We start from the raw sequence: 25,622 nt of genomic DNA on the forward strand, positions 1-25,622 counted from the left end.
ACTTTTTGGTTTTTTTCTGCTAAATTTTATGGAGAGGACACATGTTTAAACTTACCATGAGAGTCCTCTCCATTTGTATTATGTATAGATTTTGTTTTCCAAAATGTATTTTTTGTATTGTGAAATTGCTTTTCTAGAATAAGATTTTCATTTCCTAATTCTATCTAGGAATTTTATTTCCATAACATACAATCTATTCCGAGTTGGCTTTTCCAAAGTGTACTTTTTATATTCTAATTTTCAATTCAAAATGAAAAAAATTAAAAGTGGATCGGGTGTAGGTAAAAATTCATCATGTGTGCAGGAAGAATTAACCCACAAACAAATGAATGTTTCTTCCTGCACCCCTACATTTTAAAAATACCAAAACTAGCCTTGTTATTTTTATTTGAAAAAAGGCATTATTATGGTGTTTATAGATTTTCGAAAATTGGGTTTCAGGATATTTATGGATTGGTGGATCCATAATGCATTTTTTTTTACTTATGATTGACGAATCTGGAATTCAATTTTTTGACTTATGGATTGGTGATCCGAAATGTATTTTTTAACTTATGGATTGGTGGATCCGGAATGCATTTTTTTAACGTATTGATTGGTGAATCCAGAATGCTTATTTTGACTTATGGATTGATGAATCCATAATGCATTTTTTAACTTTTGATGTTTGGTTGTGGTTTTCAATAATTTGTTGGAATTTCATGGTATGTTAATTTGTAGAAGTATGGACAATACCGAAGGATTTGTTGAACTTCACTATTAATCAATTTTAAGACTCATTAGAAAACATAAACATAAACATTATATCCAATTGTCAAAGTTTGGTCTTCATATGTAGTTATGAGGTTGACAACTTATGAAAATCATGTAGCCCATTCGTATGACGTGTGTGTATGTTCGCAAACAATGACATGGACAACGATGATTATTTATATCTTTTATGTTTTTAGTTGTATTTCTATTTTGTAATTTGATGAAGCTACACATTGTTTACATTATTATTTTAAAGGGTAATGAAATTAGTTTTTACACAATAGTGAGTGAATTTGTTCTTTCACATTTATAATAGTCACAATGTATGTTTACATATTAATTTATGAATTCGATTACAACCTTATAACTACATATCAAGACCAATCTTTGGCGATTGTATAAGAATATTTATGTTTATGTTTTTCAATGAGTTGTAAAATTGATTAATAATGAAGTTCAACAAATCCTTTGTCATTGTCCATACTTCTACAAATTTACATCTTACCAAAACCACAACCAAACATCAGAAGTAAAAAAATACACTCCGCATCCACCAATTCATAAGTCAAAAAATGCATTTCGAATTCACCAATCCATAAGTCAAAAAATACATTCCGGATTCACCAATTCATAAGTAAAAAAAAAAACATTCCAGATCCACTAATCCATAAATTTTGCGGAACCCACATTCTGGAAACTTATAAACCCCATAATGGTGCCTTTTCAAATAAAAATAACAAGGCTATTTTGGTATTTTAAAATATAGGGGTGCAGGAAGAAACACCCAAAAAGATCCAGAAGGCCCGCCCGCTAAAAATGGGTCAAGGCCTGCAAGATTATTCCCATAAGCCCAAGATAAAGAGGAAGAAGGACAACATGGTTCCTTTCAGACCCAAATCAAGCAGCAAAGCAACCTTCTTCACACTCAAATCTCACGCATTCTCTTCTCTTCTCTACCATTTCCAGCATTCTCTGTGATGAAGACTCTTCTTCATTCCTTGCCATCCATGTCCAACTTTTCCTCCAACCAGATTCGCTTTCTCCTCACCACCTTGAACGAAGTCAACTTTGACTCCGTTTTCCATCAACTCTCTCAGGTCATTCATTCATCCATTTCTCCATGTTCTTCCTCCTCAAAACCCCATCTCATTTCTTACGCTAATTTTTTCTGGGTTTCTCTCCAATTTTGTGTTCGTGCTCCGTGCTTGATAAAGTTTCCTCCTTTCTCACCCGGGGGCTGCGCAAATTCCCTTTGAGGGAATCCAATTTAAAATCGACTTGACGTGCTTTTGTTTGTTTAATGCGTGTGTTCAATGCTTTACTTTTGCGACCTTGGTGTGCGGTGCTCGAATATGCTGTGTGTGGAAATGATTTTGTAGATTTATGTAGTTGGGTGTTTCTAGGGTTTATGGTACTGGTGTTACCTTTTCAAATTTACCTTTTTTGCGCATGATGTTTGTTTGTATTCTTTTGAAATGCTTTGTTAGATGTTGTTGTCTTCCTGTGATAAGGAGAATAATCAATCTAGCTACATTATTTTTGCTCACTACTGTGCTTTAGTAAATTGGAGTATGAAATGATTTACGGATGGGCTTTGGCCTTTGTAGAAGGTGTGGCCTGATCATAATTATTTTTGCGGTGTTTTGAGATTATGCTCAGCTGAAGAGTAGATAGTGTTGTGGAGGTGATTGTAGTGGATAGGATCTCGAGGTTTTTAGCATTTGGTTTTTAATCATCTGGGATTCCTGAGAGAAATTAATGGTATTTAGCAAACAAATATAAGATGCTAAGGTTCAGTGTCACTGTAATTTGGTAATGATCCAGTGTCTATATTCTTTCTCTGGTGGTTATAATATGACTATGATTTGTGTATGCCATTTCTGACCTGTTATTTTTCTGCTGTTTTATGGACTTTGCGTCTTTGTTTATGTCCTGTCTTGCACGGTGCTCTCTCTCTCTCTGCATTTGCTCCCTGCGAATTACCCTAATCTTAGAATAGTAGGCAACTATTAGCTTCTGCACACCTTAGTGGATTTTCTTTTGTGTGTTCTTACTTTTTAATTTATTCATATTTGAAATTTTCTCTGTATTGGCTGTCTGTTTTTGGATTTGTTATTGACTTGTACTTTGTTTGGCTGACAGTTTGCTGAATTTGGAACCACTGGATGCATTTTGCTGCTTCAAACTTGCTTGGATCACTATGGTTATGCCAGAAGAGATACGAAAGACATGCAGCATGAGCCAATTCTTGGGGCAGTCATTAAATACCTCTTGGACAAACCAAACTTCAGCACAGTGTTTTCTGAGTCCATGAAGAATATGGAAATTAATGAAAGCTTTCTAGAAATTTTTTGTAATGGATTGCAGTTATCTTTATTGGAAAAGATGGTCATCAGTCTTGCTTTATCTGATTCTGAGAATCCTGATGTCAGGCTGTGTGGTAAGTATGAAGTTAATTTCTAGTTTCAGTTTTTTTAAATGTTTTTTCTTATGAACATTTTGCTTGATAAATAATGTTTATATATTTTTGTAATGTTCGTTTCGTGGTCATTTCTGTATTATCTATCACATCAATATTTTCTCAGAGTATTATGTAGTTTTATGTTTATATATTACGTTATTTGATCAGAAATTTTGCTTGTGTTTAGGAAAAAACTTTTGCATGTCTCAGATTGAGGAATTGTGTGCCAACCCTGGTTCTATGAGTTTTCATGAGCAAATTCACAGTATTATCATGTTCCTAAAGCAGTCCGAGGGTCTTTCCAAGCACGTGGATTCCTTTATGCAGATATTATCACTTGTGGAGTTCAAAGACACACCACCTTTCGTCTTGACTCCATTGCTTCCTGATGAGATGCATGAGGCTGATTTTTTAAGGTGGTAACTTATATACCTATCCTTTTTGTATTGTATGGGTGATAAAATTATGGTAAAAAAGTCATGATAATTATAGATTATTACTGACTGATTACCATGTATGAAGTTAACTACTCACTGTTCTGTGAATAATATTGAAAACTTATTTTATTTAACCCCTGAAATAAGTAGTTAAGTTGAACCCTTTTAATCATTAATTAAATTTAAAATGCTGGCAAATTACAATCAGCTTCACGTTTGAATAAAACTGTATTTTTGATTTACATTATTAATAATAAATGATTAAATCCTGGGGTTATGATGTTTCTCTATCTGCAAATTACAGGAATATGGAGTTGTTCCACGACTCTGGAGAAAATGATTTTGATGCTATTTTGGCAGACATACAGAAGGAAATGAACATGGGTGATATTGTGAAGGAGCTAGGCTATGGATGCACTGTTGATGTTTCACAGTGCAAGGATATATTTTCACTCTTCTTACCTTTAACTGAACATACACTCTCTAAATTACTTGGTGCTATTGCTTGTACCCATACTGGGTTGGAGGACAACCAAAACACATACTTAAATTTTCGTGCGGCCCATGGATACAACGTGTCTGAGTTGCCGCCGCTGAACTCTTGGAATATTGATGTCTTGATTGATACAGTCAAGCATCTTGTGAGTTTTCTTCAATAAAGCTTAAAATTCCATCTTGTCATGTGCTCTTATTCCTGTTGCTGGAATTGGAATAAATGAGATAAATGTTTTCATTTTTCTGATATAGGCACCTCATACCAATTGGGTACGTGTTATTGAAAATCTTGATCATGAAGGGTTTTTTCTTCCTAGTGAAGAGGCATTCTCTTTTCTCATGTCCGTATATAAACATGCCTGTAAGGTATGATATCAGAACACTACATATACTTTCCCTTGAGCTTAATTGATATACATGCAAGCTCTGTTATAAAATCCTGAATGTATGAAATGGGCCTAGCAGGAACCGTTTCCTCTCCATGCCATCTGTGGGTCTGTCTGGAAGAATACTGAGGGTCAGTTGTCGCTCCTTAAATATGCTGTATCAGCAGCACCGGAAATGTTTACCTTTTCACACTCTGGAAGACAGCTGGTATGGTGATCGTTTTTCACTAATTCTATTACTTGTTCCCATCTACATATTTTATGGCAACAAATTGCTTTTCAGGTATATGCTGATGCAATTAATGGCCACAAACTTCAAAATGGACATCCCAATCATTCATGGCTGTGTCTTGACCTTTTAGATGTCCTCTGCCAGCTAGCTGAAAAAGGTCATGCCAGTGTTGTTCGATCAATCCTTGATTATCCCCTTAAGCACTGTCCTGAAGTCTTGCTTCTTGGGATGGCACACATTAATGTAAAATTTAATGGATTCATATTTGTTAGTTCTCAACAGTTTTCCATTTCCTCTCTTTTCTTGATATGAAGTTTTTATTTGTTGTTCTTGCAGACGGCCTACAATCTCTTGCAGCAGGAAGTATCTCTAATTGTTTTTCCCATGATTGTAAAAAGTGCTGTAGGCAGTGGGATGATTCTACACCTTTGGCATGTAAATCCTAACTTGGTCTTTAGAGGGATAATTGATTCTCAAAACCATGACTCAGACAGTATTATAAGAATTGTGGACATCTGCCAGGAGCTAAAGGTTGTTTTATTGTTAAGTTTGTATTTTTCATTTTGATTGTTTTCTTATATATGGATTTTACTGTTAGGTATTGTTTTTTTTTCTTGTTTAAGTCTAAACTTTGTTAAAATGAGCAGCTCTCACATTCCTTGAGTCCTTTTAGTTACCTTGCTATAAGCTTTTAAATTTGTCTTCATGAATACCAATCTCATGTTTCTGTTATTTTTTTCTTGCCATTTCTAATCTATCATATTTGTTTTACAGATTTTATCATCTGTGGTGGAAGTTATTCCTTCTCATTATAGTATAAGGTTAGCAGCTGTTGCATCAAGAAAAGAATTACTTGACTTTGAGAAGTGGTTGAGTAGCAACTTAATTACATACAAGGAAACCTTTTTTGAGGTAATAATGCCTTCCCTCATTACTTGATTTCTAAATTTTAATGGCAGTAGCATTATAGATTTATGCATTCTTTTGGTTTTTTGTTCATAGCATTTTTAGTTGTACTTCTCTGAATTTATCGTAGCAGAAAAGTGGCTGACATTATTTGGCCTACCTTGCAGGAGTGTCTCAAGTTCTTGAAGGATGCCCATTTTGGTGGATCACAGAACCTTTCTGGCCAATCTTTTCATCCATCTAGTGCTGTTCTGAGTCTATATGCTGAGACAACTGCTACTGTCTTGAAGGTTATACTTTAAATCATTTGGTTTCTCTGCCTCTCCTATAGCCTCATTTGTTTTCATTTTTACTGTTGTATCTGACCTTTTTAGATTACAGGTTCTTAAATCTCATAATGACTTGGTTGCCCCTAGACATCTTTCTGAGGAGTTGGAGAGGCTGCATATATCTATTATAGATTCAAATCCAAGGATTCAGAATGGTGGAGCAGCTGATTCATCTACTTCTGATGGATATGCGGATGACATTGAAGCAGAAGCAAACTCTTACTTCCATCAAATGTTCTCTGATCAGTTAACCATTAATGCAATGGTACAAATGCTTGCTAGATTCAAGGAATCTTCAGTGAAGAGGTGATAATTTCTAAAATTTCCTCTGGTCAATCTGTTGTTGTAAATACCATCTTAGTGTTGTGTTATTTTTGAAGTTCTGGCCTTGTGAATTTTATAAAAGTTTAGTAACCATTTGTATCAAGGTTTTTGAGGCTCACTCTAGCTGTTAATTATGCCTCTTAAAACCTTCCCTGAGGAAAAAGAAAATTAAACTTTCATGTTCAACGCATGTGTGTTCTTTTTTACCTTGTAGGGGTTCCAGACTGGTTGGATTGATTTTTTTTTTGAATTATAATGGATTGGATACATTAACAGTTTAATTAAAAATCTAATCCAATCTGTTCCTTTTAATAATAATGCAATCCAATTCTTTCACAATTATTTTGTATGGATGAATATCCAATCCATTCATAAAATTAAATTTTTTTAAAAAATATAATGATTTATTTTTAAAAAAATTCAGAAATAAATTTTGCCAAAAATTTAAAAGTGGAATTTTGAAAAGTTTTTAAAAATGAAATTTTAAGAATAATTTAATAATGAAAAATTAGCTGCACTATCTTTAATCCATTAAGTATTGATAGGATGATCTGTTGGATTTTGAATAATAGTGGATAGATCAAGCATCCTAAAATTAGATGGATGGTGTTGATGAATCCATTTTTTTATATTTTTGTAATGCATAATTAGATGAATTTACTTGTGGACTGACGGGTGAATGGTTGATAAGTGGATTGATTTGCCAACCCTGGTCCCTTGGTTGGAAATTCTGTCAATGGCATTAAGTTTGTGGTTTTTGGGCTAAGTACTAAAATCCTTTCTCTCTTGGTGAGTTAACAGGGAGAAATCGATTTTTGATTGCATGATTGCAAACTTATTCGAGGAGTATAGATTTTTTCCAAAGTATCCTGAAAGGCAACTCAAAATAGCTGCAGTTCTCTTTGGTAAGTTTCTCTTTTGGCATTGTAGATGATGAAATTTAACTTCATATGATCATCAACTATTGAGGTTTATGATAGTGTTTCATTTCAACCAAGCAACTTTTGATCTGGATTGGTGAATTGGTAAGTAATGTAAAATGTTTTTAGTCAGAGTTGTGCTCGTATATGTTCATCATGTAAGCATAAGGCTGCAATCATGCATTTAGATGATAATGTGCATTAATAATTCCGTTTGCTGACAAAATTGACCAGGCTAAGTTGAACCTGTGACAATGATAGTTACATACTCTGTTAGAAAATTTATTCCCTTAGACTGTTTTTCTAACTTGTAAACTTCTTATCCTATACGTATGTAGTGCATATAAATTTTGGGGTTTTCTTCATTGGGTGTCATTATTAAAATTATGTTTTTTAGTACGCACAGTGCGGGCTTTTGCTAACATTATCGGTCCACGATTTTGCAACCACATTCATATTCTTTGGTACCATTTTTTCCTTCATTTATTTTTATATCATGTACCAGGTTCTGTGATCAAGCATCAGCTTGTAACTCATCTGTCTTTGGGGATTGCACTGCGTTATGTTCTTGATGCATTGCGCAAGCCTGCAGATTCAAAAGTTTGTGTTGTTTTGAATAGTGAATTCCTTTGAAGTTTTCATTTGATGTGAGGGCTGACGAAACTTTTGTACAGATGTTTTTGTTTGGAAGTCTGGCATTGGAGCAGTTTGTGGATCGTCTAATTGAGTGGCCTCAGTATTGCAATCATATTCTTCAAATTTCCCATTTGCGCAGTACACATTCAGAAATAGTTGCTTTCATTGAGCAGGCCCTTGCTAGGATTTCTTCTGGTCATTCGGATGGTGATGGGGCAAGTCATGCTTCTGTTATTAGTAACCATCATTCTGCACCGGCTACATTAGGGCATGTAGAGGTAAGAATAACTTGTTATCATTTGTGTTTGTCTTGTATTCTATTTTCTAAAATGAGTCAGATTTAAGAGTCTGGTTTTAATTTTACATTAGAAGTGCAATTGCTCATGGATAGTCAGTTATAATTAAATTTTATACCTTTTTCTGTTACATATTATATATTTTTACGTTAATGGTTTATGACATTGTAACATTGTGCCTAAGTTGGTTGTTCTAAACCTAGTTTTCGTATTAAAGATTATTTATTTATGTACCTATGTTCAATATGATCATACTTCTGTTTGTGCTTGATGTATTTTGTTTTTGGCTGAGGGTGTTGTTAACTATATCAGTTATTGTGGCACAATAGCTCTATAGTGTAGTGGGTTTCACCCAAATTGCGACCATGGCAGCCTTGGTCCTTGCAGCTGCCTTGGTTATTGAGGATCTTGGGTCATATTCCAGGATGAGTGAAATAGGTAAGAGATAAAATGAAAGTTACAGTTATTCTGGTTGAATAAAATAGAGAGGAAATGAGAGAGAGAGAGCATAGTGGAAATAGGTTGGATATAGAGTGGAAAAGTACTCTAAATCTATGATACAAACAAAGTAACTCTTTTTTATCTTCACCTATCCAATCAAACTATTAGGGCTTTGTGTCTGCAGAAACAAAGTGAGAGGCAAGGTTGCGATTTGGAGTTGTGGTCCTGTGCAAATTGGGCTTTATTAAGGGAATGTGATTGGAATTGGCAGATACATCTGAAAATCTTATGCGCTGCCATTGATGTTGTGAAACTCGGGGATTGGAGGGGGATAAAATATCATAACATGAGATCTTAATTTGACTTGTAAGAGTTATGCATATATGAATAACTATATTTACAGACCTGCACATGTATTAAAAATAATATAGAGAAGAAAATAACTAACAATAAATCTTAAATTTTAAGATCCATTAGTTAAAACAATTGGAAATAGGTTCACATGTCATAAAATTGCTCAGAACAGCCAGCAATATCCAAAAACAGTCACACACAATGTAGTAGTTGGTGTTGCTGTGAGCCTTGCTGACGGCCAGAGACCACAAAGCCACCACTGCAATGGCAAGTGACTACAGTATGTGCATTGCGATGACTGACAATGACAATGTCCAAAGATGACTATGGCAGTGTTGTTTATTTGGTGCTCCTTTTAGTGAAGAAGTGGAGTTGTGAAGAATGCTTCATATATTCTCTAATTTGCAACTGGGAACCCTAAGGGAAAAGATGGTTATTTTTAAAAAAAATATTAAAGTTGGTTTGCAATATCCTATTTGGAGTTTCCAACTACATGAGTTGGGTCAATTGATTTACTAGGAGCTTGAGCCTGCACACATCTGGCAGGATTGACATGATGAATGATTCCATTCATTGATTTTGTGAGTAAAATTGCTCTCCGCAGTGATCCCCAATTTTCCCGATCTGCTTCCTGTGTTTAATTCCATTGTGGATACTCAAGGGACTTTAACCTCAGGGATGAGTGTCCCTTATGTTCTATTTGTTTATTTATTCTATCCAGCTTTTTCTCATTGACTTGGGCTTCCTTAGTATAAGCCGAAACTTTTTTGCATATCGCCCTAAAACTTTTTTCATATTCATCACATTATAGACTACGCTGCTTCTCTGAATAATAGTCATTTGCTCCATTTATGAGCGGAAGATCGGTTGTATCACATCTAGGTGTTTTGTTTCCCATTGTGTGAATCATTAGTATGGTAGGGTCTTTGTTGTTATTCCGTGGAGACCCATTGCTGCAGGGTTTGTTTTTCTGGGATATTTGTGGTGGGGAAAGAAACCTGTTATTATTACTTGTCACTTGATAAGGTTATATCATAAAAAAAAGATTATGGATAATAGATGTTATTTTATTTTCCTTTCAATTACTTTTTATTGAATTTCTGTCCGGCTAACATTTTATTTATGCTGTATCCTTATAGCAGCTCAGTGGCCCCACAGTCATACAACCTGGGCAGCAACATTTGTCACTGCAGCTTCAACAGAGACGTGAAAATCTCTTGGATGATCGTCACAAAGCTTCTGTTGGTTCATCTACTGATGTCAAACCACAGTTATCTTCTCTAGGGCAATCTTCAGTACTAACACCTACTGATGCTTCTAATACCAATAAGGTATTATACTTTTATATTGTTCTTTGAGCATTGTAATATTCTGTATTCTTACTTATATTGTGTTAGTGACATACTTGGGTAGTTGAGAAGGATAGTCTACTTTCAGTTACGGAAGCTATATGTTTCCATTGTAACTCATGGTTGTTGGTTGTTACGTAGTCAGTGATTTTCATATATTGAACCACAAATTTTATCAGTGATTTTCTCAGAATATTTCGGATTTTATTTTTCTCTGCTTAACTTTCTCTGTTTACCATGCTTTATTATATTTCACATTCTCATATTTTTATACCGGGACTTAGTTTTGTTGCTACAATTGCAGTTGCATAGCTCAGTCAGCACCTCGTCAATGCTATCTTCTTCTCCTGGTTTTGTCCGCCCTTCCCGTGTCCCTACTTCTACCAGTATATATTTTTTACTTGTTAACAGTTTCCTTTACATAGCATAAAGTCATAGATAGTATCCTTTAATTATGTTCTTATTTTCTGAATATATTTTGTACCCCTTTGATATGTGCATCTGATGTAGGGTTTGGATCTGCCTTGAACATTGAAACTTTGGTTGCTGCTGCTGAGAAAAGAGAAATTCCTATTGAGGTGCTCTAGCCTCTTACAATTAATTTATGGGATTGGCTGCTTTCTTGAGTTTTTTAATGGATTTACATACCTGCTTACAAATAATTTTGATGTTTTTTATGTTTCACCTGGTCCCTGTTTTACTTTAATTTCTTATATGAATTTAAATTGTGTTTCTTTTACTTGCTGTAGTTTAAGCCTCATTTTTTTGCTAACAGGCTCCAGGGTCAGAAGTTCAGGACAAGATATTATTTATAATTAATAATGTTTCTGCTGCTAATATTGAAGCTAAATCAAAAGAGTTCACTGAAATTTTGAAAGAACAGTACTATCCTTGGTTTGCGCAGTATATGGTTATGAAAAGGTTAGTTTTGCTTCGTGTTATGTCACATGTCATACAATTGCTTAAAATGTTACATCCACGTAGGTATATTGACTGTGCAGAAAGCGAATTTACTAAGGGTCAGCAGGGAAGCTTAAATGGACTATTGGGGCTAATAAATAAATGAGTAGGGTAACTAAACAGATCTTAGAGACTACAAAATTTGGATTTGTATATTTTCTAAGTCCTGCTTTACAGTGATTAAGTGCAAGGAGGTTTAATTGGATTGTTGGGGGTAAATAGAGAATTAAAAGGTGTAGAGCATTTAACAGGTCTTAGAAGCATAGAAATTTGGTTTTGTAACTATTCTAGGTCCTGCTATTATTGAGTTGTTGATCAGTATAAACCACATGTTTTTATTCTTCCATTACAGAGACTGTTGAGTTCATAGATATTTTCAGTGTACTCCATTACAAAATAAATTAAACCAAGAACTTGGGTTTAACATGGAAATAGTGAGTATTAGATGAATCTAGCAAACCATTGTTAATAATTTCCGTTTCTCTCAATTGAATTTTGAGAAGGTAGAAGTTGAGACAGAACATGGGGGTAGATAGTAGAAGTTTCATATTTTATTTTGTGTTCATTAACATAGGAATTATTTTTTCAAACTGTTTTTGGCACATCTTACTATACACAGCTTTTATATTTATCTTATCAAAATGGTACCTCTATTTTTTTTATGCATATACTTAATACCAACTGATACTTCCTTCCAGAGCAAGCATTGAACCAAATTTCCATGACCTGTACCTGAAATTCCTGGACAAAGTTAATTCAAAGGCTTTGAACAAAGAGATTGTTCAGGCAACTTATGAAAATTGCAAGGTTTTGATTCTTGTTTCTGTTCCTTGCTTGATTTATGAGTAGATGTGTAAAATGTTTGAAATAATACTTTGTGTTTGCATAATCTTCAGGTTCTTTTAGGATCTGAACTCATAAAATCAAGTTCAGAGGAACGCTCTTTGCTTAAAAATTTGGGGAGCTGGCTTGGAAAGTTAACAATTGGCCGGAATCAGGTTTTGAGGGCTCGTGAAATAGACCCAAAGTCTTTGATTATGGAGGTAAATTCGAAATTGAATATATTTTAGGAGTAGATGGCATTTCAAGTTATCATTTGCTTATCAAATTGTTTTCCACATTGTAGGCATATGAGAAGGGGCTAATGATTGCTGTTATTCCATTTACATCAAAGGTATAATTTTTGGTTGTGATTATTTTTCATTGGTTATATTCAATAGGCATGCTACATTGTCATTCAATTTTATGCTATAGGTCCTTGAACCATGCCAAAGCAGTCTTGCATACCAACCTCCTAATCCTTGGACTATGGGCATTTTGGGATTGCTTGTTGAAATTTATTCAATGCCAAACTTGAAAATGAACCTCAAGTTTGACATAGAGGTCAGTTTCTTTTCTCTTTCCATGCTGGAGTATCATTTGCATAATTTTGTTACTCATCCACCTATTTAATGTAATAATTGTGCTATACAGGTTTTATTCAAAAATCTTGGTGTTGATATGAAGGATGTCACCCCAACTTCTCTCCTGAAGGATCGAAAAAGAGAATTTGAAGGAAATCCTGATTTCTCTAATAAAGATGTTGGAGCATCTCAATCACAAATGATTACTGACATAAAATCTGGTCTTGTACCTCCAGTAAATCAAGTGGAATTGCCACTTGAAGTCACCAATCAATCAAATACGGGTGCTCATCCACATATGCTGTCTCAGGTTTGTTTTTGCGTTCTTTTTGGTCTATGGTGATCTTTTCCTTTTGTTGATTTATAAATATTTCTTTGAATATTTCTGTGTGGATAGTATGCTGGTCCTCTTCATATGTCTTCGGGTGCATTGATGGAAGATGAAAAGGTAACACCTTTGGGATTGTCTGATCAACTTCCCTCTGCTCAAGGGCTGTTACAAGCTACTCCTGCCCAAGCACCGTTTTCTATTAGCCAGGTTTGGAATCAAAATCTCGTTTCCCTCCTTTTTGGACTATTTATAGATTAATTGAAGGTTATTTTTAAGCATCACTGATTGTTGCTTCTTGTGGTTACAGCTTCCAACACAGATACCTAACATTGGGACTCACGTTATTATTAATCAAAAGCTCAGTGGTTTTGGTTTGCAAATGCATTTTCAGAGGTATGGTGCTATCACTATGTTGTACTTCTTGTTTGAATATATGTGTGATTTGGATACTATTTTTTTATTACAGAGCGGTACCCATTGCAATGGATAGAGCTATCAAAGAGATAGTGTCTAGTATTGTGCAGCGTAGTGTTTCCATAGCAACACAAACTACAAAGGAGCTTGTTTTAAAGGTTTACATATTACTGAAGCCTTGCTTTAACTGCTTGATTTTTGAAATTCCATTTGTTGTAATTCCTGATGTAATCTTTTCATTGGATATATCTAGGATGATATGGTTTATAATGTCGCCTCTTTTAGTAACGATCTTTTTAACTCTTGATTAGTTGTGTAGATAAACAGCTTTTTTAGTTTTTTTTTTCTTGATTTTAATTTATGTAAATCATATGCAGGATTATGCCATGGAATCTGATGAGACACGCATATTAAATGCAGCACACTTAATGGTCGCAAGTCTTGCTGGGAGTTTGGCTCATGTTACTTGCAAAGTAATGCCCTTAAATATGATATCTATTCTGTTGCATATATGTTAGTTAGCTAATTCTTTTAGAGTGTTATGTTTTTAGGCTACTTTTGTTTTATTTTCTTCTGGTTAATGCATCTCAATTTCTAGGAGCCATTACGGGCATCGATCTCTGGTCAATTGAGGACTTCACTGCAGAACCTAAATATTGCTAATGAAATTTTGGAACAAGCTGTGCAACTTGTCACCAATGATAATCTTGATCTAGGCTGTGCTGTCATTGAACAGGCTGCTACTGATAAGGTTAGTTGCTAAATATCTGTGGTTATAGCTATTAGTGGCAATGCCAACAATGGTGAAAAATTCTTTTGTTGCTTCTTTCATTTGGTAATATAATAATTAATTTTAGAATGTAGACATTATTTAGATGTCTCCATTGTTTATTACTGAAGTATATTGTTAGATACGGATATATGAACCACCAATTGCTCACATCTGTAAAATTGTTGGGTTTGTAAGAATGAGTATTTATCAAATTGTATCCTTCCTTGTATGTGATTGTTTGATTACTATGTGAAATGCTTTTTTGCGTTATAGTTAACTGATGAAACACATTGGGGATGGAGTAGAAGTACCTCCATAGCTCTCCATTTATATTTTCCTTATCTTGTTTTGATTGTATGTTGTTTTGAAGAAGTATGAATGTGAAGAGTAAACAAAAAGAGGCGCAATGTCAATGTACATTGTGTAGGTTATAGCTTCTTTTGACATATAGTATTTGCTTTTGGGGTCTATGTAGACTGTTTAAATCTTTTACTGAAGGAAAAATAATATTTCTTAGTTTAATTCTTTTATAATTGCGACAAGACATTTTATTATTTCATGTCACTAATTTTACAAATTGTTTTAGGTGTAACATCAGTAAAATATTTGGTTGATAGTGGTGGCTACAACTGCCATTTCTCTTCTGACTTTGCATTTACAGTGATAAATCCAATTTAACTGGCTTGTTGTCTGTGATGCTATCTTATAGGCAATAAACACCATCGATACAGAGATTGGTCAACAACTCTCTTTGAGAAGGAAGCATCGAGAAGGTATGGGTTCTACATTTTTTGATGCAAATTTGTATCCACAAGGTTCTATGGGTGGTGTTCCAGAGCCTCTTCGCCCTAAGCCTGGCCAGTTGTCACTGTCACAACAGCGTGTATATGAGGTATGCATTTGGCATGTATTCAATTTTTGCTGGGATTTGTAGAGATTAACACCAGAGTTTAATTTCTGTTTATTTATATTAGGAAATGCATTTGGCATGTATTCAATTTTTGCTGGGATTTGTAGAGATTAACACCAGTTTTTAATTTCTGTTCCTTTATATTAGGACTTTGTTCGGCTTCCATGGCAAAACCAGTCTAGCCAGAGCTCACATTCTATGTCTGCTGGTGTTGCTGGTCAATCTGGCAATACTGGTCTTCCTAGCACGAATGGTTCTGTCTCTGGTCAGGTTAACCCTGGTTACCCTGTGAGTACAGGATATGAAGGAGTATCTCGACCATTAGAAGATATGACAGAGTCTAACTTGGCTCAACATTTTAGGTTCCCACCTGTTATTTTCTATGGCTGTTTTTCTGTCTTATAGGTCTATAAATTCAAATTTATTTACAATCTGCATTGAATGTTTCAGTGCTTCCTCAATTCACATTAGAGCATCTGATAGTGCTTCCCAGCTAAGTTTGGAGAAAGAGTCTGTTGCCTCATTTCCTTCAGCTGCTTCCACGCCTGAGTTGCATGCAGTGGATTCGTCTGATGTGAAAGTGAGAATTTTAAATAAACATTATTATTGCTTCAACATGTCATGATTATAGACTAAATGTTTGTGATTTATGGCCAGGAATCTGGAACTTCTTCACAGACACTAGTCACATCAGGTGCTATGGAGCGCCTTGGAAGTAGTTTCTTGGAGCCTTCTCTCACAACAAGAGATGCCCTAGATAAATTCCAAATTGTTGCACATAAGGTTGTTGCTAATCTTTCAGATTATTGTGTCTCTTTGTGTATATCCCATTATAGAAGGTTAATATAACCAATATATTTTATTTCTATATAATTGTACTAATGAATGTTACTATTGCTTCATTACACGGTGTGTTTCATTAATTTATACCAGGCTTTTATTATTTAGAGTATGTTGGAATTTCGCTGGTTGTCATATACATCGCACTCTTGTGCAAAACATGCCAATTAGAGAAGTTTCATAACATATTATGTGTGTATGTTGTGATGGAAGACTTGCCCTAGGTAACTAGGTTTTTGAAGTTATTGGTGAATTGATGCATTTTTTAGATAATTTTGGGAATGTCTTTTTATGTTATGTTATCTTTTTATGATTAAATGCAAATGCAACCGAGGATGGAAATTAAGGTGCTGTTCTTGAGGTTTTTCTTGTTAGGTTAACCTTTTATGATAATGGAAATTGTAAATTTAACTTATGGCTGGTAAGGAAATTGCATGTGTTTGAAAAGGAATAAGTTTTCCTGCAAGATATACTTTTGAAAATGATACCTTTGCTTCAATGGAATTTTGCTTATGTTATTCTTTCATTTTTTGTTTTGATTTTCTTTTCATCTCCGATCAAGCTACAATTTTTCACGCAGGTGCAGTAAAATAATTTTTGAAGCAGGACCACCAATTGTGCTATGGATTGTTGATTAATTTTTTTTTATTATTAGGATGCAATGTTTCTTTCAGATGTTTATTGACTGTCTTTATGTCATTGGTTTCAGTTGGAAGCTATGGTCAGCAATGATTCCAGGGATGCAGAAATCCAGGTATTTTACTGTGGTTCACATAACTTATACAGTCTGTACTGTTTCGCCTAATATGAATTACGGTTACTGGCATTTTTTTTACCTTGATAGTTTCTTTTCCACTTGTTTTAATATCTGTTTTGGGCTCTTAATGATGTTCAGGGTGTCATCTCTGAGGTTCCAGAGATCATACTTAGATGTGTTAGTCGAGATGAGGCAGCTTTAGCAGTGGCTCAAAAGGTGTGCTTCCCCTGCGGAGAATTTTGTTATTGATGAATTTTACTGAACGTTAAGGCTATATATGTTATCTTGAATTGATTACTTCAATAGTTTCATACTTATTGTCCGTGTCATTTCTGATACCTCCACTTTCGGTTGATGGGATTGACAATTGTTAGTTTTTTTAAACAGGTTTTCAAGGGTTTATACGATAATGCATCAAACAACATCCATGTCTCTGCTCATCTTGCAATCTTGACTGCCATTCGTGATGTTTGCAAGCTTGCTGTGAAGGAGCTTACTAGTTGGGTATGTACTGTTGAACTCACAAAAGTTGCCATGAGTTGAATGTTCTATAGATTGTTAGAATTTAATTTTTGACACTTTTTAACTTACATTTTGTAGTATGTTATGTATACTTGGTAGTTTTGTTTTACAAAATTGCATATTATGAATGGCATATTGTTGTTCTCATTCCTTAAATTTGACAATTTAGGTAACGTCTGTTGTTTGCTGATAAAGAACAATTCATTTGAAGATGGGAAACAATATTTGATTGTTACCAAAGATGTTTCTTATTTACCCTAAAACTAACACCTCCCTCCTTGTCTTGTAAAAAAACAAATATTTAATTCATCAAGACCAGTTAAAGTAGTTAAGCTAGTTAATTATTTAATTACTAATGTCAGTATATTTATTTTTTATTCCAATATTCATAGATTTCAATGATTTAAGTAAGTGTTTATATTTAATGACACCTAATTGCTCTTGATTTGTTTTAAACTGTACATTGTGTACTCCTTGTAGGTAATTTACTCAGAAGAAGAAAGGAAATATAACAAAGAAACTACTATTGGCCTCATCCGTAGTGAATTGCTAAATCTTACTGAGTACAATGTTCATATGGCAAAACTTATTGATGGAGGAAGGAACAGTATGTCCAAAGAAAATATTTTTTTAGGCTTTACTTTTTCTATACTACTATAATGAAGCAACTTACTGGGTGAATGTGCAGAGGCTGCAACGGAATTTTCCATTTCCCTTCTTCAAACCCTGGTTATCGAGGAACCTAAAGTTATTTCAGAACTTCACAATCTTGTTGATGCTTTGGCTAAGGTTTGTATTTACATGAATCTCTGCATTCCTTAGTGTGTGCCTTAAATTCCTAACAATATTTTATTTTTCAGCTTGCTACAAAACCTGGATGCCCTGAGCCATTACCACAACTTCTTGAAATGATCAAGAATCCTGGTGCTCTAACCTCTGGCAATGCTGGAAAAGAGGACAAGGCAAGACAATCAAGAGACATTAAGGTCACACGAGCAATGTGGTTCAGCTGCCACTATTGTTCATGCACTTTTTGTCTTCTCTTCTGTTTTTTTATCAGTTGTTGCTTTTGGTTTTCCTGAAATCTGGGTATTTTTGTCATCGTGTCAAAGCAGGTTCCTGGTCTGCTACCTGCGAACAGGGAAGAGTTCAACAGCGTGGATTCTATTGAACCAGATCCAGCTGGGTTCCGGGAGCAGGTATCTTGATGTCGAAATTGATAGATTAGTGTGAATTTTGTTGCTTGGCTATTTGGCACAACATAACTGCTTCACATTTTGGCTTAATTATATTTTTCCCGCCTGCCACTTTTATTTTAATGTTTTATTGAAGATTTTATTTCATCCAAATGTACCTGTGTTATGACTGAGTAGAATAGTTGATGTATGAGTTAATTACACCTTAGAATTGCACTAAAAAATTAATACTTTTTTTGTCTTTGTAAGATCTATAAGCTCTTGAAATAAAAGAATGAGCACAACAGTGAGAGTTTATATTTTTTTTCCATTTTGGATAGACAGCTTAATGAAGTGCTTATGTATAAGTTATTTTTTCATTTGAATGAAAAAAATTTAACTTGTTTTCGTAAGCTATTTGAAGTTCTGATTCAAATAAAGAAAACACCTTATTAGAGACATATCATATGTTATAATACAAGTCCACATAAGGTGTACAGTAAGCCTTTTGAAAACACACCCTTGTGAAGTTATGCAAAAAGAAATGAAAATTTCACTGGCTCCTTTTAGCCTTAGGAAGTGTCATGTAGAACCAATTGAAAACCCTAAAATCTGATACTATTGCATTTCATAAAAGGAGAAAATATATTTTGCAAGTTATGACTTTACTGCTTTTGTAAGCGTGATCTTGCTCAGAATGCTGAGTTGCGTGTAGTTTCAGATGTTGAGTAGTTTTTTCCCTTTATTTCTTACCTTTTATTTTTCCTTTGTTTAGCAAAGGGACATTGGCATCAAATCTTTCTTTAATTATGTATGTGTTGGACCAGAAACAAAATTTTGAACTTCTAATGATTACTTATTTTATGCACAAATTGTAGGTTTCCATTTTGTTTACAGAATGGTATAGGATATGTGAACTTCCTGGCGCCAATGATACAGTCTCCGCCCACTTCATCTTGCAATTGCATCAGAATGGCCTGCTGAAGGGGGATGATCTTACAGATCGATTCTTCCGCCTATTACTGGTGGCTTTTCTTTCTTCATGCTAGCTATTCATTTCTACTAACGACCAGGATTGTCAGTTTAACCACTTTCCTTGTTCTTTTTTTCCAGGAGCTTGCGGTTGCACATTGCTTATCCACTGAAATGATTAATTCAGGGTCACTACAATCCCAACAGCTGCAGACAATGTCATTTCTTGCAGTTGATATTTATGCAAAGCTTGTCTTCTCAATCTTGAAGGTTGTCAACTGTATATCTTTTTCTTTTCTCATTTTTTTTTTGGGTATTTTTAGCATCTTAGCTGTTCTGTTGGTTTCTGGAACAGGGATCAAACAAACCCTTTCTTCTTTCCAAGGTGTGTTATAAACTAAAGTTTTAATGCAGTCTCTCTTTCTCCCAGGCATTACTAATTATATAATTGTTGTCTAATACTTCCCATTGCTTTATGATAGATTCTGGCAGTTGCTGTCAGATTCATTATAAAAGATGCAGAGGAGAAGAAAGCATCTTTTAATCCAAGACCACTTTTCAGATTATTCATCAACTGGCTTCTAGATCTTGGTTCCCTTGAGCCTGTTACTGACGGTGCAAATCTTCAGGTGTTTGTTACTTTCATTTACTTGAATAGTTTATTTATTTGTATATTTTTTGGGTACAAACGTGGGTTCAAACTGTTTATAACCATTAAATTTGTTCATACATGTGTGAATTTGAAACTGTCAGGAATTTTATCAGTAGATACTTTTATTATTGACTGGTAATGACCTGCCAATTAGGCTGGTTATTTTGTTTGTATTGATTTTGCCAAAGCATTTCAACCCCCTTTCCATCACCCAATAAGTTAAGAACAGGCTTGACTAATACCGCTTCATGAATTGCAGATTTTGACTGCTTTTGCCAATGCATTTCATGCATTGCAGCCGCTTAAAGTTCCTGCGTTCAGGTTAGGAATGTCTACTTTTGATTCATAGTTTGCTGTATTTTGGTTTAACAATCTTGTAATGGAATGCTATTTTTTTTGTTATGCAGACTGTTTTATTGTTCTATTATTTTCTGTTCTGTCATTTAAGAATTCCAATTCCTATTTTTTGTGGAGAGATGTATAAACATTGTTGATTAAGGATCATATACTTCTAGTTTACTTTGTCAGATATTTACTTGCTAAAGATGATGCCCCTTTTTTTGTGGAAGAGGTTATGTTGAGTAAAATGATTAGCGGGCTCTGAATTCATCAGAAATTTAAAACGCTTTAACTTTGTTTGTGAATTATGTTGGGATTTGGGTTGATTATATACGCGTTGCTTAATGCAATCTCAAAATTAAGGCGGACTTGACCTAAGAATACATTTTAAATCCAATCTGAGCAGGCATTATTTGACATGCTCCTCATTATTGTTTATGATATGACTTATTTTACCGATTTTCTTTTTATTGAAATGTGGATCTCTATCTATATGTAATTGTGTTGGATGTCTGTCTTTTGGCAAGCTATCCCACCTTTAATGTTCCTGAATTTATCATATTGTAATAATGTGTCCTCTATATTGGTTGAACTTTCTATATTCTCTTGTATCATCGTGTTAGACTTTGGACAATTTTTTTGTACCTTTGACGAGTGAAATACAGAATATAGTAATTTGTTAGAATGATTATGAATGTTAATTGTCCTGATGCTAGTATTTATCATTGTTTTGAGTGAGTATATTTACTTGTAGAGTCTTTATGATGTGTGTGTGTGTGTATATATTTATATATAGGTTCTGCCTAGTCTCATTAACAATTCTGTCTGTAATGTCTACAGATCACTTTTTATCGTGCTCACGGCATACACACACACACACATGTTTATATGTGTGTGTGTGTGTATGTTTATATATACATTTTTAATGCTTCGTTTGTTTTTGTATTTTTAACTTAGTTCCTTTATGTGCATGTTTCTTCAGTTTTGCATGGCTTGAGCTGATAAGTCACAGGAGCTTCATGCCTAAAATGTTGACTGGTAATGGTCAAAAGGGTTGGCCTTATATCCAACGGTTACTTGTAGACCTGTTCCAATTTATGGAGCCCTTTCTGAGGCATGCTGAACTGGGAGACCCGGTTTGTCTCTATCTATGCCTCAATTATTTTCTTTTATTAGAAATTCTAAGAAATATCCTATTATCTATTTTATACAAATATATTATAGGATAATTCTTATAGGTTTTCTAACAGCTTCTAACTGGGTCTATGCACAATAATGCTTCTCTACATCTACACTTTTTTTTTAATTTTTCTGTTGTGATCAGGTCCGTGTCCTCTACAAAGGGACACTTAGGGTGCTCTTAGTGCTACTTCATGACTTCCCCGAGTTTCTATGTGACTATCACTTTACCTTTTGTGATGTTATACCTCCAAGTTGCATACAGATGAGGAATATCATTCTAAGTGCATTTCCACGTAGTATGAGACTGCCCGATCCATCTACTCCTAATTTGAAGGTCTTAGAATCTCGGATTCCCCCCTAAACGTTTTGTTAAGGTTAAGGAGCTTTAAGTTGATGTTACTGCCTTGTGCTTTTGTATGCAGATTGATTTACTTCAAGAAATTACCCAATCACCCCGCATTCTTTCTGAGGTTGATGCTGCACTTAAAGCAAAGCAGATGAAGGCTGATGTAGATGACTACCTCAAGGTCCGCCCTTCCCTCCTCGAATTGGTTTGTTGTTCATAGTTGGTTTGCTATGTTATAATTGAGTAGAATGATTATGCTTTATGCATTTGTTGCTTGTCTACAACATGTGAATTCTTTTTGGTCAAGATTTTCTACCTTTTATTTCCTTAGTTGTTTCTCTCCAATCTATTTTTACTTTCCTACCTTTTTTTTCATAAGTTTCCAATCACTTTTTTTGCAGACAAGGCAACAAAGTTCTCCATTTTTGTCCGAACTGAAGGATAAGATGCTTCTCGCACCCAATGAAGCTGCCTCTGCTGGTACTCGATACAATGTGCCATTAATCAACTCACTTGTGCTATATGTTGGAATGCAGGTACATTAAATGGGAAACTCTTATTTTTCATATTTGCCTCTGCATTAATGAGTCTATAACAATAACCACCTGTTATAGATTAAGATTGCCATTTTAAATTGGAGTTTTAAAGTTGCTGAAGTTTTTTGTTCTAAGCATAGCATGTTAGATCCTATCATATTTATGATCACAATGCAAAGATCTAAATAATGTTTTGGTATAACAGGCAATCCATCAGCTTCAGGGAAGAACTCCCCATGCACAATCTTCAGCAAATGCTTTCCCCTTGGCCGTATTTTCTGTTGGTGCTGCTTTGGATATTTTCCAGACACTCATCGTGGACTTGGACACCGAAGGCCGCTACCTTTTTCTAAATGCCATTGCCAACCAACTGCGTTATCCTAATACCAACACACACTACTTTTCTTTCATCCTTCTTTACTTGTTTGCTGAATCAAACCAGGTACACCTAACTCTTGCCATGCCTTTTATCTTAAGCTATGTCAGACATATTTCCAATTATTATTTAACTATATACTCATGTTTTGACAGCAGGAAGTTATCCAAGAACAAATTACTAGAGTCTTGTTGGAACGCCTAATTGTTAACCGTCCTCATCCCTGGGGCCTCCTCATTACCTTTATTGAACTTATCAAGGTATTTTCTATTTTGGTGCATATTACAGCTTATTAACCAAATCACTTCTCTTCTCTCTTTGTAATATTTTCTTGTGATATTGCAGAATCCTAGGTATAACTTCTGGAACCGGAGTTTCATCAGATGTGCCCCAGAGATCGAAAAGCTTTTTGAATCTGTGTCAAGATCTTGTGGAGGTCCAAAACCAGTGGATGACAACATGGTGTCTGGTTGGGTCTGAGTGTCAATATAGTCTTTTCATACTTGTTAGTTTGTGTAGGTTAGCCAGTTAACCCTAACCATGTTAGTTAGGACTATTTCCTCAATTGTAATCTAACACTTTCTACTTTGTATATCATGTTTTAGTGAAATTCTCTTCTTTTTCATGCCTCTTAATTCTTTCTCCTTGAATATGCATGTGGTTTCTTCTATGAAAAAATTTACATAAATTTTTTTATTTTATAATACTTTTCAGTAAGTATTTTGAATTTATTTTATTAAAAATATGTTTATAAATTTGTCATTTTAATTATGTACATGTTTATGTAAATTACAGAATATACTTTTTAATAAATAAAGGCAAATATGAATGACTTGTTATATAATAAAGCAACCGTTTTACAAGTAAAACAAACGAAAAGTGCTTTTATAAATTGTTTATATAAGCTCGTTATCACTGATTCATCATATCTAATCTCTTTAACCTTTCCTAATTTTTTTTTTCATAAACACTTCTCTGAAACATATTTAAACATATGTAAGACCACGGATCAGTGAGGGCAAACAGTATAATTACCAACTCTTATATGTAAATACATGAAACCAGAAGATCAATATATATATATATATATATATATATATATATTAAGAGGTGTAAAAAATATGCAAATTAAATATATTTAATTGTATATTTAGAAAAATGATAGAGTGCAACTGTTAATCCTGAAGTAACTTTGGATACGCCAGTGCTTATGGATAAGTGAAAAATAAGTTTGAAAACTAATGATAAATTTTATAAAAGAATTTGTTTTATAATATTTATATTTATTTATAAGTTGCAAAGAAACATAAATAAAAGGTCAAAATTAATTTGAAGACGGAAGAGAACAAATTAAAATGAAGTGAAGCTTACAGAACATGATTCAACCAATTTGTTAACTGTGGAGGAAACAATTTCTATTACAAAAAGGTGAAGAATCTCTAAAACTATCTCCCTCATCTTCCAACCCTTCTCAAGATATCTTACTGGAAACACTTTGGAACTTAGGCATGCCATGAGTGTGGCATCTTCAGCTTTTTTGGCAAAGGAATTTGCACACATAAAAAGTTTCCTAATGTGGTCAGTGTCCTGTCCAAATAAAGGGAAAAAAACCTGAAAGTGTCACAGTATCCCTTATTTCAACTTCACCATGAGCATATATAAACTCTAACCAACCATTTTACAAACAACGAGGAACAAAGCTCTAGTAGAAGGAACCATTTTGACGTAATGGGAGGTCTGAACCCCAAGAAGGTTCTGAAGGGGAGAGAGTCTCAGATGTTTTCATCTGTTGAAATCTTTTCATTGTTGATCGTCTCAAATCTAGCTTTTGCTTCTCTGCTTTTTCCCTCACTAGGCATAGTTTCTTTTGAGTCCTCACTGAGGCCTTAAATTGCTTCCTCTCCAGATCATTCTGTAATCACAGGCGATAAAGGATTTATGAAAAAAAAGAGGAGGGTACAATGAAGACATGCATTTGCTTAAGAATCTACTTGTGTTGCTAATGTGGCATAAAAGGACACTGTGTAGAGAAACTTATCAGGTAGAAGATAAAGACAAAATGAAAACTGAAATCAGTTTCTCTGTTATTTACTTCTCATGTAGAAGTTAATTTTACTTTTCTCTTTTAGAATTATTTATGAAGAAGTTTTTCCAAATAGACTTGTAACCCTTCTCAAAATCTTACTGTGTATTTGGTTCTCTGTGGAGTCGCTAACATTTCAGTCAAAACATGAGGAGACGCTGTTAAACTTGGGTTCTTACTTCCTATGATCCTTATGTGAAGCTCTTGCTACTTTACCAGATAACTAGAGTTCAAGTTTGCATTGTGTTTAATCCTTCAGAGCATTTGAGGGTTGATGTACACAATTCAATGTTAAACAAGCAGTTTGATACTGCACAGTTTGTGCTTTGTTCTTCTACCCTATTAAGGGTGAAATGTGTGCACAATCTACATATTTAAATGTAATATAGATGGAACAAGCTTACATGCCTGAATTTTATCCATCTTGTCCATAACTTTTCTTGTTTGCTGTAACTCCCAATCATTTATGGCGTGTTCCTTTCTTCTCATCCTATCACCAAATTTATCAAAACTTGCTTTGTTACTGTCTCAATGACAATCACACAAACAAAAAGTGAGAGGTTTGAGAAATTTTTGCTTTGTTCTCACTCACTTGAGCATAAGTTCAACATGCTTGGCTTTATGTGCATCTCTTTCTGCTTCCTGTTTCCTCCTCCTGACATCATCGAAAAATTCATCATATGGTCCAATCAATCTTGTTCGTTCATAGCCTCCACACTTTGCGGCTCTGTGA

At 34.4% G+C, this 25,622-nt stretch overlaps 1 protein-coding gene across 13 annotated transcripts; it reads left to right on the forward strand.

The window, feature by feature from the left end:
- Positions 1-1,634: 1,634 nt before the first annotated feature.
- On the forward strand, positions 1,635-23,441 carry LOC137819672 (uncharacterized). 13 transcript variants are annotated; one of them, XM_068623578.1, is made up of 51 exons: positions 1,635-1,850; positions 2,896-3,193; positions 3,402-3,630; positions 3,956-4,292; positions 4,399-4,512; positions 4,612-4,740; positions 4,816-5,007; positions 5,101-5,295; positions 5,539-5,676; positions 5,838-5,960; positions 6,052-6,305; positions 7,125-7,228; positions 7,749-7,843; positions 7,918-8,157; positions 10,110-10,301; positions 10,624-10,705; positions 10,830-10,897; positions 11,095-11,240; positions 11,978-12,086; positions 12,176-12,322; positions 12,406-12,453; positions 12,534-12,662; positions 12,753-12,992; positions 13,080-13,220; positions 13,321-13,406; positions 13,480-13,585; positions 13,805-13,900; positions 14,026-14,178; positions 14,909-15,091; positions 15,257-15,471; positions 15,560-15,689; positions 15,767-15,892; positions 16,659-16,703; positions 16,845-16,922; positions 17,094-17,210; positions 17,709-17,835; positions 17,917-18,017; positions 18,089-18,214; positions 18,344-18,427; positions 19,282-19,428; positions 19,517-19,645; positions 19,731-19,760; positions 19,858-20,004; positions 20,287-20,348; positions 21,349-21,502; positions 21,691-21,882; positions 21,971-22,099; positions 22,296-22,430; positions 22,636-22,872; positions 22,965-23,066; positions 23,152-23,441. In XM_068623578.1, exons 1-51 carry the CDS (start codon positions 1,731-1,733, stop codon positions 23,284-23,286), a joined length of 7,242 nt encoding a protein of 2,413 aa, XP_068479679.1. In that variant the 5' UTR covers positions 1,635-1,730; the 3' UTR covers positions 23,287-23,441. The 13 variants fall into 13 exon arrangements, with proteins under 13 accessions (XP_068479679.1, XP_068479680.1, XP_068479684.1 ...); XM_068623579.1 differs by having other exon boundaries at positions 18,089-18,190; XM_068623583.1 differs by having other exon boundaries at positions 18,089-18,190; positions 21,971-22,075; positions 22,962-23,066.
- The last annotated feature ends 2,181 nt before the right edge of the window (positions 23,442-25,622 follow it).

Source organism: Phaseolus vulgaris, chromosome 10, assembly GCF_000499845.2.
Source record: "Phaseolus vulgaris cultivar G19833 chromosome 10, P. vulgaris v2.0, whole genome shotgun sequence".
Taxonomy (NCBI): domain Eukaryota; kingdom Viridiplantae; phylum Streptophyta; class Magnoliopsida; order Fabales; family Fabaceae; genus Phaseolus; species Phaseolus vulgaris.